Raw genomic sequence first — 15489 nt, forward strand, 5'->3', positions numbered from 1 at the left:
TTGATCACTGAGGTACTTATCAATTTTCATGTACCATGCCCTAGGGTCCTTCAAGCCATAGAGAGCTTTCACCAATCTAAGAACCTGATGGTCTTAAGTAGCAACCTTTAAACTAGGAGGCTACGTCATGTAGATCTCTTCGTGGAGATCACCATTGAGGAAATCACTCTTGACATCCATCTGATGAACCTTCCAGCCAAATTGTGCTTCCATGGCTAGGACTAATCTAATTGTGATCATCTTTGCAGTAAGAGCAAAGGTTGCCTCATAATCAATGTCCTAACCTAAGAAAAACCCTTTGCAACTAAACAAGCTTTGTACTTATCCAAAGTACCATCAGATTTGTGTTTGATTTTGTAAACCCATTTGCATTCAATGGGTTTCTTCCCTAGTGTAAGATCAAAAAGGACCCGAGTATTATTCTTCAGTAGGCTCTAGTGTTTAGATGTCATGGCCTGTTCACACTCTAGAATTCCTTTAGCCTTGAAGTATGTTTAAGGTTCAAACACACTGTGAATGTTGGTGATGAGAGCAAAGTTAACAAACTTTGTAGGTTTGCTCTTTTTCCGAGAAGTTGTCCCATCGATGAGCTCATCATCACAAAGATTAGTGTCTTAGCCCACCACTTAGGCCAAAGAGGAGAACAACCAACATTAGCATTAGAAGATGCTTGGCGATCAGGTTTCTCATTTGAAGAATTTGGATCAAACTATGGTGAAGCATCTACAAATCGAGGTGATCCTACAAGAGAAGCTCAAGGTGTCTATACAGGGATAACTAGTATAACTGGAGCTGCAGGAGCTACTGGACTCCTCCCATCAGGTAGACCTAATGGAAACCTAACTCCCAAATCATAAGCCTTCATAGGTTTGTCCACTGGATCAAGAACTAGAGAAACAAGCATAAATGGGTCTTGTTGCTCATCAAAGACTACGTCACGATTGTATAGGAGACGAGATGTCTCAATTTCAATCAAGCGGTAGGCTTTGTAAAGACTACTGTATCTAGCAAGCATGAGTTTCTGACTCTTGGCATCCAACTTGGTGCGTGACGTATCAAAGATCCAAACAAAAGTAAGGGAGACAAAAACCTTAAGTGACTAATTCTAGGCTTGCGACCTGATCAAGCCTCTTCTGAAGTCTTACCTTTGACTGCCATTTTCAGTGATCGGTTCAAAAGAAAAACTACAAATATTGACTGCTTCTACCCAGAACTTCTTATAAACATATTTGTGTTCAAACATGCATCAAGCCATCTCAATGATTGTTCTATTCCAAGGTTCAACTACGCTATTTTGTTGCAGTATGTGGGGAGTGGTTAACTGTTGTTTGATGCCATGAGTATCTAAGAAGCTAGAGAATTCATTAGAACAAAATTCCCCCCCCCCCCCCCCCCCATTGTCTGATCTAAGAGTAATAAGAGATTTCAAAGACTCTTTTTCAAGTAAAGGTTTAAACTTCTGAAATACAAGAAATGCATTTGATTTCTTTTTAAGAAAATACACCCACACTTTTCTATTGAAATCATCAACAAACAATAGAAAATACCTGGACCCAAGAATAGGAGTGGTCATAGGACCGCAAATATCGGCATGAACAAGCTTAAGTACCTGAGAAGCTTGCCATGAATTGCTACTGGGGATAAGTGTGCAATGTTGCTTCCCAGCTTGGCATGCATCACAAACTCCAAGCTACTGAGTCTGAATCTCTATTTAACCGAGGACAAACTCTTCCCGAACAAGCTGAGAGAGATAATGCACATTTAAGTGCCCATACTGTTGATGCCAAAGTGTGGTGACAAAAGACCACTGAGCAGTCATACTTAAGTCCCGAGAATCACCAAAATCACTAAGTCAAAAAAGACCATGATCCTCAACACCTACTACAACAATTCACTGAGTCATACGATCAGTGATGGTACACTGATGTGAACTGAGGGTGACATCCAACTGTGGATAATGTCGCAATAACTAACTCATTGAGAGTAGATTTAGTTCTATCCCTGGAACGTAGAACACATCGAGGAAAATGAGATTCCTCCTAGCAAACTGAATTTGAATGTTGTTTTTACCGACAATGGTGTACTTTTCTCCACCACCAAAATAACATAATCTGAATAAGGTTGGTAGTCAGTGAACTAGTCTCTTCGATGCGTGAAATGACAAGAGACACCTAAATCAGTGTACCGTGTAGACAATGGGGCCAAAAATTAAACGGATGGGCACCAACGGGGATTCCAGCATGTAGAACATGAGCTGAGACTTCTGAAAAGTGGTTATAATACACAATCGGAGCAACAGTTCGAAAGTTATGGCCTTCCAAAGTAGAGCTACCCAAAATTTCTAAAATAAATGTCAAAGGTCTATTTGGTCGACTCTATATGTATTGTTAGGATATATCGAACCTAGGATTAAGTTTGAGTGTCTAGAACCTTCTCGAGCGGCATAAAACTGCCTATTTTAAGAAAGGCCCGAACATTGTCTAGGGCAACTCTAGGTGATAGTTCGCAGCTTTGTCTTGCAGATTACTATAAGGCACCCATGTGGGTTAGCATATTGTAATTCTGATTTTTGTAATTCCTCATTTGCGGCGATAATAAGAAGCCCATATTTTGTTCTCGCAAATTGTTATTATTTCTTTGTTCTTGTTATATGTTTATGATGTTAAAGGGAGCATACTTCATCAAGTGGGTATCAAAGTTGGAGTTCTTGAGTGTGGACAGATCGTCGATTGTGAGGCAGTTGGCACCAGGATCACAGTTTGGGCTGTGTGTGTAGACAGATCACTAACTAGGAGGCAGTTTGCACTAGGGTTTCAACAGAAGCGCAAAAATGTCTCCAAGAAGAGAGGGTGGTGGAAGAGTCGAAGGTGTCACACCTAAGGATTTCAAAACCCTCCAGAGGCAAATGCAAGCATTATAAGAACAGATGCGTAGAGGAATGAATCTTGTCGTAGGAGATGATAAAAGCAAGGATGAAAGAGAGGAAGAAAGAATTGCAGACCAAGCCATAGTAGAGGAAGTTCTTAACCCAGAGGAAGTGAAGCTTTTTAAGGTCATTTCTAGTATTGGAAAAAGGCCTAAGTTTGATGTTCCCACATTTTCAAAAAATCTCAACCCAAAGGAATTGATGGACTAGATTAATGAATTAGAAGGGTACGTTGAATATGAAGATATTGAAGATTCAGATAAGTTCAAGTTTGCGAAGGGCAAACTGAAGAGTCATGCAAAGATCTGGTGGTAGAAGATCCAATTGGAGCGAAATAAAAGAGGAAAGGACGAAATCACCAAATGGCATCAGATGGTAGCTAAAATGAAGCGACAATTCATTCTTGTGGATTATGAGCTTGATTTGTTGAAAAAAATGCAAGAATTGAAGCAAGCGGGAAATTTTGTTCAACAATATACTATAGAGTTCTATTGAGTTCTCATTAGAACCTACCATGCAAAAACTAATAAAGAGAAAGTGGCCCAATATCTTAATGTTTTAAGGTCAACCATTTAAGAGGAGCTACATCTTGTTTGAGTGACCAGTATTGAGGAGGCATACCAGTTTTCCCTAAGAGTTGAGGAGAAGCTAAGCAAAAAGTTTGATAACAAAAATAGTGGTAGAGGTCGCGGTGGAAGCTCTACCAGACAGTTTTATGGAGGCCGAAATGATGATCAAAAAAACAAGGATGAGGCTGGAAGTAGCAGTCAGAACCAGAGAGGAAATAATTCCAATCGTTTCCATGACTAGAATTATAGAGATCAAAGAGGAAGAGGAAGAGGGCAAGGATTTGAAAGAGGAGATTTTCATGGAAAATGCTTTCATTGTGGAGAAGAAGGGCATGGAGCATTCAAATGTTCCCAATGCCAAGAAAGGACTGATCGAAGAATAGAAGGCCAAGCAGAGTTGCACATGTCGATGGAGATGCTAGATCATCTCATTTTGAAGATGCTGAAAGAGGAGAAGTCCTAGTTAACAGAAGAGTTTTGCTAAGTGGCGAGAATAAACCTGATCAAAGGACCTTGTTTCACACAAGGTGCAAATGTGAAGATAAGTGTTGTGAAGTGATCATTGATGATGGAAGTGCTGACAATCTGGTGTCAGAAACGATGGTCACAAAATTGAAGCTGAAGAGATAGAAACACCCGCGCTCATATCGTATTGCTTGGGTGCAAGATGACCACAAGGTCATGGTCAGTGACCAATGCTCAATCAAGTTCAAGATCAAAAGCTACCAAGATGAGGTGCTTTGTGATATCATACCTATGGACATATGTCATATGTTGTTGGATAGGCCGTGGCAATTTAACAGGCATGTTGTACATGATGGGTGAGCAAACACCTACACTCTGACAAAGGATGGAGTGAAACATAAGTTGAAGTCATTGAAGGAGAAAGGAAAAAAGATATGTAGTGTTGCCAGAATATGTTTCGTTCATGGAAAGGAGTTTCTCCAAGGTATGAAGCGTAAGCATATGTGTTTGCTATAATTCCAAAAGATGGTAAAGAAAAAGTAGAGGAGGTACCTGTAGAAGTTGCAGATATGTTGGGAGAGTTTTCTGATATTGTATCAGATAATGTACCTAATGGATTACCCCTAGTGAGGAAAATCAGTCACCGAATGGATTTGATTCCAGAAGCCAATTTGCCAAACAAGGCAATGTACTGAATGACACCAGCAAAAAGTGAAGAGTTGACTAGACAAGTTCATGAGTTATTGCAAAAGAGGTTGATTAGAGAGAGTCTGAGTCAATGTGTTGTACTAGCACTATTAGCACCAAAGAAGAATGGAGAATGGAGGATGTGCACAGATTCTCGCGCTACTAACAAGATCACAATCAAGTACAAATTTCCATTGCCAAGGATGGATGATATTATGTACTATTTGAGTGGAGCTATGTATTTCACAAAAATAGATCTAAAGAGTGGATACCATCAGATTCGCATCAGAGAAGGTGATGAGTGGAAGACTGCCTTCAAGACAAGGGAAGAACTGTATGAGTGGTTAGTCATGTCTTTTGGACTAACCAATGCACTAAGCACTTTTATGAGGCTCATGAATGAGGTACTAAAGGAGTTTTCGGGTAAGTTTTTCATTGTTTACCTAGATGATATTTTGATCTTTAGTTAGATATTGGAGGAGCATTTGATGCATACCTAAAAGGTGTTTGATAAGTTGAAGGAAGAAAAGTTGCTGATAAACCTGAAGCAATGCAGTTTTGTGATCGAATTTGTGTACCTGAGATTCGTAGTCTTAGCAGAAGGTCTGAAAATGGACCTGGAGAAAGTGAAGGCTATCCTTGAACGATCTACTCCAAAGAATGTTACAGAGGTAAGATTTTTTCATGGATTGGCTAGTTTCTACAGAAAGTTCGTAAGAGGCTTTAGCAGTATTTGTGGACCCTTGACTGAAACAATGAGAGGGGATAGGAAAGAATTTAAGTGGACAATAGGAGCAAATAAGAGTTTTAATCTGTTGAAACAAAAAGTTACAGAGCTGCCTATTTTAGCACTTCCAAGCTTTAAAAAGGTGTTTCATGTAGATTGTGATGCTAGTGGTAATGCAATAGGAGTTGTTTTGAGCCAAGAAAGTAGACTTGTTGCTTATTTCAGTGAGAAATTGAATGATGCAGCATTGAAGAAGTGGAGACACTATCTTCTTCCTAAGGAGTTTGTTTTGTATACTAATCATCAAGCTTTGCAATATTTGAATAGTCAAGGAAAATTGAACCAAAGGTATTTGAAGTGGGTTGAGTTTTTGCAGATTTATACATTTGTTTTGAAACATAGGAATGAGAAGTCTAACAGAGTTGCAGATGCTCTTAGTAGAAGACAACTTTTACTGACAGAGATGCAGATTGACGTGGTTGGGTTCAAGTAACTCAGTAATTTGTATCCAGAGGATTTGATTTTGGTGAAGCGTGAAAGGCTTGTACAGAACTTGTTACACTGGACAAGACGAAGTGGTTGGATTTAATAATCCAAGATGGTATGTTATTCAAAGGAAGCCAATTGTGCATTCCAAGAAGTTCAATGAGAGAGAATATCATCAAGGAGAAGCATAGTGAAGGATTGGCTGGACACTTTGGTAGAAATAAAACCATTGCTTTAGTTGCTGAGAACTATTATTGGCCACAGTTGCAACAAGATGTGAAGAAGTTTGTACAGAGTTGCAGAGTATGTCAAATGGTGAAAGGAGTGAAGCAGAATACGGGGTTGTTTCAACCATTACCTGTACTAGAGAAACTGTAGGAGAATGTTAGCATGGATTTTGTTCTTAAATTACCAAGGACTCAGTGAGGGCATGATTCTATTTTTGTGGTGGTTGACAGGTTTTCAAAGATAACACATTTCATCCCCAGCAATAAAACTAGTGATGTTGTTCATGTGGCAAAGTTGGTTTTCAGAGAAGTGGTGAGACTACAAGGTCTACCAGAGAGTATAGTTTTAGATCGAGATACCAAATTCGTTGGGTATTTCTGGCGTACATTGTGGAAGAAATAGAAAACTGATTTGAAGTTCAATTCATCACATCATCCACAAACTGATGGACAAACAGAAGTTGTGAACCGCAGTTTGGGAAATTTGTTTAGATGTTTGGTTTAAGACAAGCCAAAAGGATGGGATATGATATTACCACAGGCAAAATTTGCATATAATAATTTTGTCAACGGGAGTACTAGTAAATCACCATTCTAGATTGTATATGGAACCAATCCCAGAAATGTTTCTGAATTGAGGCAGTTGGATAAAGGAGAGATAAGTGGTGTTGAAGCAGAAGAATTTGCTGAACATTTAAAGAATATCCATGAGGAGGTGAGGAAGCACATTACAAAAATGAATACACGGTACAAGACTAAGGCAGATGTGAAAAGGAGGTATAAGGAATTTCAAATTGGAGATGAAGTCATGGTTCATTTGAGATATGTGATACTTTGTATACTAGAAGTTCTCCTACATCATGTGAAGACTAATTAGCTTCTAAACTCAAAAAATAAACCATTAACTCAGGCAAATCAGTGGAAGACATCATGCATTTTTTAGTCAAGAGCAGTTACAAGGCCAGTAAAGAGCAGTTTTGGAGGTAAATGCAACAGTTGGACCTCAGTTTAAGACCTCACATGGGTGTGATATCAATCAAGGTGGGTTTGAGACAACAAATAGCAGATTTACTTCTGTTTGGGACCCCTTATTCTGTAATGTTTAAGCTTACTGGACCCAAACTAGCTAGACTTCACTTTCAAATTTGAGACATCAATTGGAAGCCTGATTTTATAGAAAGAGGGCAGTGGAAGAGGTTGTTATGCAGATTTTAAGGATGTGTCAAGATGTAATTTTGAATTTCAAAGAAGTAGCTGGTATGATTGATTTTAGGTCTTGATTTCATGAGACTTATGCAACAATCAGAATCCCTGATTTAGTGGAGAAGATAGCATGTAATGTTCCCTTTTTTTACTAAGTCGGGAAATTGGGACAATTACCTATACTTCCCTTTCTACTATGCCAATTGAATGCAATTAAAACAAAGAATGGAAGTTAATAAAAGATCAACTTCTATTTCCGCTATAACAAATAATATATGCAAATTGAAATAATACCAATATCTGATATACAAGTATTATATGCTTATAAATATGGTTTATCACTTATAGTGATAAGAATGTGATGCTGTATCTGATATAGTTAATAAACTCATGCAATCAATTATATTGCTTTCTGCAATGGCTGCAATATCTGATTGGATAGTTTGTTTATGCAACAAATGATTAGATTGCTTTCAGCAATGGCTGCAATATCTGATTGGACAATTTGTTTGTGAAACAATCAATTAGATTTTTCAGAAATGGCTGCAATATCTGAAATGTTAATTTTAATATGTGACTTAGATTCTCAATGGATTCCTGCAATCTAATGACAGATGTCGTGTCTAATGTATATTCCTTTATCTCTGCAATCCTTAGAGCAATTCAAAGAGAGAGTACACATTTTACATTTTTTGACAAATGGGAAAAAAATTCAATGAATCACATAACATGCTCCATGATAAAGCTTTCCAAATAACCAGAGCCATGAGAAAAGCAAAAATAAGGAAGATCCGGGTGGGAATTGCAAGAAAAGCCAATCTCCAATTATGCCCCAAAACACTGTTCACATACCAATATCCATGTATAGAGAGGCCAGATAGAAAGTCTCTATTAAACACTTAAAAGTACCTTCACAAAATCATCTATCGTCAAAGTGCAATCTTTTGAATACCCTGCTTCCTCCAAAACTTGGCCCACAACTTGCTGCAGTTGAGAAATGTATCTAGAGCTTCAGTAAGTATGCAAAATAAAGATAAGGTTGTTTATAAAAGGAAAGAGATTACACCAAACCCAAATATTCCTTTCAAAATCATTCATACAATTCCGATCTTTCATGAAAAGCCTGACTCAGTCTACAAAATACAGTGAACAATTTAAACCTGCACAGCATTCTGGGTACAAAGAAGCTATCCTATTCCAACGAGGATTTAAGTAGACAAGATAGGAGAATATAATGACCTGACGTTGCTCTTCAGAAATAAAAGAGCCAGTCAAATCCTGCAAGACTTCTAGTAAATCACGAAGTGTCACTTTTCCATTGCCATCTGAATCATAAACCTTGTAGATGACTGGTGAAGACCCATAGAATAAAAGTGATCACCAAGTAAGACAGATGAATTGGTATCCATGTTCTTGAATCAGAAGTTGTAGGAAAAAATGTTTAACAAACGAAGTAATGTCATTATGGTTTGAAGAACACTCTATGCAATATCCAATCTTTTTTTCTTTCATCTGAATTCAGAGGAATATTAATTTTAATTAAGGCCTTAACTGGAACTCTTACATTCAATTTTTTGAAGCGGATTAGCTCTCGAGCTAAAAGGTGACAAAAAGGATATAAAATCTTTGAAGTTTAAGCCATCAAGCATTCTTAACAACCTCTGCACAGTAAAGTCAACAATTAATAATCTCAAACTAGATTCTGCTGATACAATTTCATATGCAAATGAATAACAATCTTTTGAAATTGCATTAATTATTTTGGTGACAGATTTAACAAACTAGTGTTCATTAACATTTCAGATAAACTGGATGACTCTTAATCTAGTTTGAGAGGGTAACCATGATTTGCAATTCGGCTAAATATTAACATCAATTCAGTAACATCAAACGAAGAGTTACAATAAAACTCAACATTAAAAGTTTTACCTTAGAAAGTGGATTAACTGCAAACTCTGGCACGGATAAAAACTCATCTGCTGATATAAAACCTGTCCCATTTCGATCTAGTGCACAAAAGCGTTCGTAGAGGGAAACTATTTCTTGCTGTGAAACTGAAACAATGTAAAAGTTTGAATATCAGACACTAGAATAAGTGATTACGCATGCATTGTTCATATGGTTGAATCCTTGTCATGTTGTTTCTCTTGGTCCTAAGCATGTTTGAGTAGACGTAACAAATTCCCAGTTGCCATTTTTTCTGAAATTTTCTCCATAAATAATCATCATTGAAATATTTGAATTTACCTGAATTTCAATGAAACAGTTTTCCTCTCCATAAGAATTTGCTAGCTTTCCATTTATGATTTTAGAAATATAATAAAATTTTGGAAGAAAAAAAAATGATTATGACCAGAAATCTGACATTGAAAACAAGTTAGACAAGACTTTCTAACTTCTACAGTATCTGTTTCCCTGTATTATTATGATGTTATCACTGAGCTGTATATTGAAGGCTACAGAATTATACAATTTGATATTATAAAATAGTTGCCAGGAAAACAAAAAAGTTAAACCTTTTAATAATATTAGTGGATGCAAAAGCAAACTAACTGGATGAAAGCTCGGAGGATATAATGATTATCCTGTTGTGGCAGAAGTTCAGAACATAGTTGAAAGGGGTACTCAAATTAAAAAGCTAACTTCTTTGTACATTAGTAAACTTAAGCAAGAACGAAATTTTCCTCCATTCTAAAGTTTAACAAAATGGAAAAGTTAGCAACAATAAATTAGATCTATTATCCATACTAGTTACAAGAAATGACAATGGTTATGACAGCATGACCAAAAATGAGGTTGAGGAGGTTGGTCATAAGAATTGGGTGCATATCTTAAACTAGTAGTCTGTCGTCATAAATAACAAGGACAATGGCAACAATAACATGATAGCAAATGAGGTTAGAGAGGTTGCACATATGAAAAGCATGTGTTGCATATATATTAAATTTTTTTTTTTAAGCCTGGCAAAATAAAAATTTAATTCTATAAACATTAAATATACAATATATATTAATGTTTATGGTAGCTTCAAGAGAGCCCCCTCAAACCTATGATCACTTGCAGTCAAGTTATCAAAAAAATTCCATGTGCCTTGAGTTCGTGATTCTGTGTTTCTATTCTTGCTGGAATCATCTATTCATGATATCATGTTCTCTTTCTATCATTGTCGCTGCTGCTTTGTTCTCTTCCTTCCATCTCCTTTGGTTTGTGCGAGTGATATCTATCCTTCTTAATATTCTAGTTTTTCCCATCCACTGATTACATATGATGATGACATGGCACTGTTGTTAATATTTGGGATCCTACGACATGGCACCATTATGTTCATCTTGGTATTGTGTGAATATCTTGTGTTGCTGAAGGTGTTGGCGGTTTATTTTATGAAGTTGACGGCTCTAGTCAATGGTTATTGTATTCTCACTTGCAGCCCTTCATATGATGATACTGTTTCATGTTTCTTGCCCCCATGTATCTTCCATAATGTTTACAATCATTCATCATCACAAGCCGCTTGACCAAGAAAAGTCTATCATGTGGAAATAAGGAGAAACAACAAACAGTCGCCAGTTTCAACTTTCTACACATTGCCATTTCATATCCCAACAGTCATGAAAGCCACATGGTTCTATATCCACTAGTCCTGTGGTGAGACAGAAAAGCATACACAAGGAATGCCATCGAGGATTTATGTCATAACTTAATACTTGAGCAAAGACTATAAGACATGGGAAATCCAAATCATTCTTCACCCCGATGACACTTGCACTTCATTCTTCATTACTATGAACGGTGGCAATTATGTATAAGAGCTGTTTCATCTTCAAGACATCCATTGCCTCAAATGCATGAACCTCCACAATACACAAGTGGACATACAATGAATGCGAGAACTATCCACGATAACCAATGCAGGTAACAGAGTGTGAGCCAAGCATCCAACATAGCCTTTTTACAATCAGTAGACATCTGCATCTGTATTTGTGATCTCTGTGTCTGTGAGACATCATCTTGTCTGCATTTGCTTTCTTAGAAGTTGAACCCATACATGATGATGGTATTAGCATTTGTCAATTACTATACATGTCAATATGCATCTTGTTACTGCTGAGTCATGTATGTGATTTAATTCTTCAGACATTCTGAGAAGAGATCATGTGTGTGATCTTCATACGCCTAGAATACAGTGATAGCTTTTGGCTGGCTGTTTCTGCGATATATTTTTCTATCTGTGTAATTATCGAGTGTCTAGTTTGGTACATGATTTGTGTGATTCATAAAAGGGTGGTTCATATTCTGTAGAGCAATTATATGACTGTTATGTGATAACAGTCTTGACAAGAAGTAATTCTTCTGATATAAGATTGTGGAGCTTTGTATTGTATTTCCTGATTTTCAATAAAGGGTCTTTTAGTGTCACTGAGTTTTTCCCTTGAGTAGGAGGGTTTTCCAAAGGTATCTCCGGTGTTGATAGTGTTTCATTCTCTCTGTCATTTAGTTGTGCTATTCTGGTTTGAAAACTTTAAAAATGTAATTGTAAATAATTTCATTGGATGTTCTAATTTATTTCAAGAAAGATCCCTATATTATTGAAAAGGCTTTACAAGAGACCAAGCTATTATTCTTGTAAGATCTTCTTGCCATGGTCATCTGGCTTAGTTTATCCAGTTAAACACATTCAGACAAATTCTGTGTCTCCATTACTCTACAGTGATTAGTAATTCAGATTTAAACCTAACTAAGCCTTAGATTAATAGAATTGTATTCGTACTAACTAGGTTTATAGTAGCAAAGTTAACATAGTATTAAGAATTAATCTTGTAATTTTACGGAAGAAAGTTGAAATGGACCTAAAAAACTGTGCTGCCCTTTTCCATTACCAAGAGATGTTAAAGATCTCTTTATTCTATGGCATTTTTTTGCCAGCCTGCGTGTGGCCACTCAATTCATTGTTATATGGGAATTGTGAAAGGAAAGACATAGAAGAAATTTCCAAGAGAAACGCATAAAGCTTGGCACAATTTTTAAACAGCTCAAAGGAGTGATGGTAGAAGTGGTGAGCAATCCTGCCAAGAATGACACCTGAAGCACAATTTTGTCTCCTAATGGGACAATAGTATGAGAATGGCATACAATAGCCTAAAATTTCCCCCGTTCAGATAACATCTCCATCGCTACAGTCAAGGCCTTTCGGACACCTCCAGAAGAAAGATGGGCAAAGATGAATTCAATTGGGGCATCGGGAGGCAATCCCTATTTTCAGAAGTGGTGCTGGAATTCAAAATTGGTGATGGGTCACAGGTAGTTCCCTCCCAGAACTCATGACGAAGCTGAATTGCACAAGGTCTGGCATGGTTTAAATGAAGGATTGAAACAAAGAAACAAATGAATTGTTGTAAATTCATCACCATCAACGCCCTTAGGGTGGGCAAAATGGCAAAACTGGAAATTGAACAATATACTTAAAAGCTAGCTTAAAGTATTATCTGATTTTGATTATTACAGGATGAAGCATGTGTTTATAGAGAGAAACAATGAAGCTCCCACATTAGCAAATCAGGCTGCTGACCTAGCAAATAATTTAGATTCTTAGACGCAATCAACTGATCGTGGCATGATTATTACAGGACTGTTCTTTAACAACGGAGTAATTAGCAAGTAATTTCATCTCCCATTAAACAGGCAATGTCAGTGGGACAATTTGGGAGAATGTAGTCAATTATTTCTCGGTACAGACCGAGCTCTACAAATGGAGAAAGGGGCAGCTCTTTGGTATCATGCAAGGCTTGCCAGAAATGGAGCCATACATTTTCCTACAGGGCGAAGAACCAAATAATAATTCTCAATGGGATTATTTATGATCTACGCCTCAAGGAAAAATTTAAAACTTGCTGTACGATTTTTCCACGGGCTTGATACGGCTAGGTACAGAGTGAATACGATCATCTTCTCACAATATGTTGGCATTATTTTGTGTGCAGGCGAGGAGAAGGAAAATACTGTGCAATTGGCGAAATCTCTCATACATTCTAAGCGGAGGTAGGGCTCAAACCCTTCTTGGTTAGGGTCATTTTGCATTTGGGTATTGAAAGTAATGTTGGCGTATGGTTGACGGTCTTTCCGGTCTATAAATTGGTTTGGTCATTTGCCTTCAGTCACGTATGTAGCCAATCCTTGCTATGTTGATTGGTCATTTGGCTTCAACGCAGACGCAGAGATCAAGGAGAGGGGGGCGGCTGGTGAGGGGGTCAAAAGAATATCAAGAATCGAAGGAAATATTAACGTACACATGTGATTGCAGTGCTCTTGCACCTCCTCAATGTCATACTGAGTAAGCATACTTGACGTGTTGCCCATCTCTGCATGCACACCTCTTTGCTCCCCTCTCACTGCAGATGATACACAGCTCAACAGAGGAAGATTTGAAGGGGTGATGTGGAGGAAATACTGTCAACCACTCATTTGGATCAAAAGCTGTGCCCTAGATAACCGTTAAGCCGCGGCCCGCCTGTATTGCTATCCAATGCAGCCTATGTGAAAATGGTAGCTTTCGAACAGGGTTCGTGCAACTATCAACACGCCGTGGAAGGTTCATTTTGGACAGATTTAGGGAATTGTGCATAGCGTAGGTAAACCACGTTGACAATTTGATAGGTCTGATAAAAATATTATTGTCAATTTCTTTTAAATTATAAAAAATTTAAGAGATTATTTTTAATTTAAATATTAATATATAATACAAAAATATTCTTGAATATTTTAAAGAGTTAGTTAGATCTATAATAAAATTTAGATAGAATTGTATATTAAAATAGAAAATTGGGAAAATAATATAGATTAGGAATCATGTACAATAATCTTTCTTTAAATGAATATATGGTAAACAAGTTTTTAAGTCGTATATTTTATTTGTCATAGAAATAATAAATAGTATATAAAAAATATAAAATTAATAAATCAAAATCAAATTTCATAATTTCATATGTTTTATTTCAAAATATTCTAAATTCATAATTTCATGTGTTTTATTTCAAAATCTAAGTTAATATAAAATTCAAAAAACATGTATATTATAAATTAATATTTAAAATAATAAAGTAAATTTTTAAAATTTTGTTTTCATTTTTAAATTGATATGAATAATATTTAAAATAAAGATAATATTATAAAATAATATCTATTGTTAAAAAAATTATATTACTTGTAATAAAGTTTGTTAAGTTATTAATAAATTTAAGTGTCATGTACATTTGATAAAAATTTAGTTGTCCATCTATATGGTATAATAAAATTTCAGTCCAATATATAGTTCAAAAGCGAAAAATGATACAATCATCCAAGCTTGCTCTATGCAAAAAAAAAAATTATCAATAACATAATTTGTATTTATCAAAAAAATGGCTTTACATTCGAATTACCACCAGATGGCAATTGGAGGAGCACAAACTTCTGACCAAAACATCCATACAACCACACTAACCAAATTACATCATAATGCCCCAATGATGGCCACCAACAAGGCATGAGAAGACACAAAACCAACTACCTAACTATACCTAACAAACAACCATGACCAAATAGATACGACTCTTAATACATCACAAACAGAGGGTAAAGATCTCAATCCTCGAACCATGTCACAACCTCCTCCCTTCTGAAGTTTGGAATGTTGCCATCTTTCTTTGTCATCACCCTTCCACAAACGCTTTCCCATTACGAATCAAGGATACATCAACACCACCCGTCACCATGTCATTCTTAAGAGCACACAAATCTTAGTGAGAAGGATCTGAGTTTTCCCTTGTTATTATGGGTGGAAGTTGCCTTATGAGCAATGGCATGTCATCATCCCTAATGAAAGTTGTTGAACGACAAGGTGTAACCTTATAAAGTCTCATTCCCCTATTCCCAGACGCTCCCTTGAATCTGTCATGTTTGAGGACACAGCTTTGAACATTGTTCCAACCTGTGTGAACCTTTGGAATCATGTCCCATGGTGGATTTGATGAAGTATAGATGATGAGCGGTTGAATTAGAGTATCACTAGCACCCACCATCCTCCATGGCCCTTCTTTCATGTCAATTCCAACCCCTAGAATATTACAATCAAAAATATCTTCCAGACCACTAGACCATTGCAGTTTTGAACAAGCAACAACAATGTTCTTTACCTCCTCCTTACTCTCTCCAACCTGTAGGCCC

The 15489-nt window shown here is 36.7% G+C and overlaps 1 protein-coding gene across 1 annotated transcript in view; it reads right to left on the reverse strand.

Moving 5' to 3' along the window:
- Positions 1-13909, reverse strand: part of LOC149575836 (Calcium-binding EF-hand family protein) — a 37408-nt gene extending 23499 nt beyond the window's left edge. Inside the window, exons 1-5 of the mRNA XM_089815711.1 lie at positions 13575-13909; positions 9220-9344; positions 8855-8951; positions 8530-8639; positions 8200-8274 (exon numbers count right to left, since the gene is read on the reverse strand). Coding sequence (XP_089671837.1) covers positions 8200-8274; positions 8530-8639; positions 8855-8951; positions 9220-9344; positions 13575-13644 — 477 coding nt within the window. The 5' untranslated portion in view covers positions 13645-13909. The remainder of the gene's footprint in view (positions 1-8199; positions 8275-8529; positions 8640-8854; positions 8952-9219; positions 9345-13574) is intronic.
- Between the last annotated feature and the right edge of the window lie 1580 nt (positions 13910-15489).

Source organism: Cupressus sempervirens, chromosome 1 (genome assembly GCF_028749045.1).
Source record: "Cupressus sempervirens isolate cs-2001-9-10 chromosome 1, ASM2874904v1, whole genome shotgun sequence".
Classification (NCBI taxonomy): Eukaryota; Viridiplantae; Streptophyta; class Pinopsida; order Cupressales; family Cupressaceae; genus Cupressus; species Cupressus sempervirens.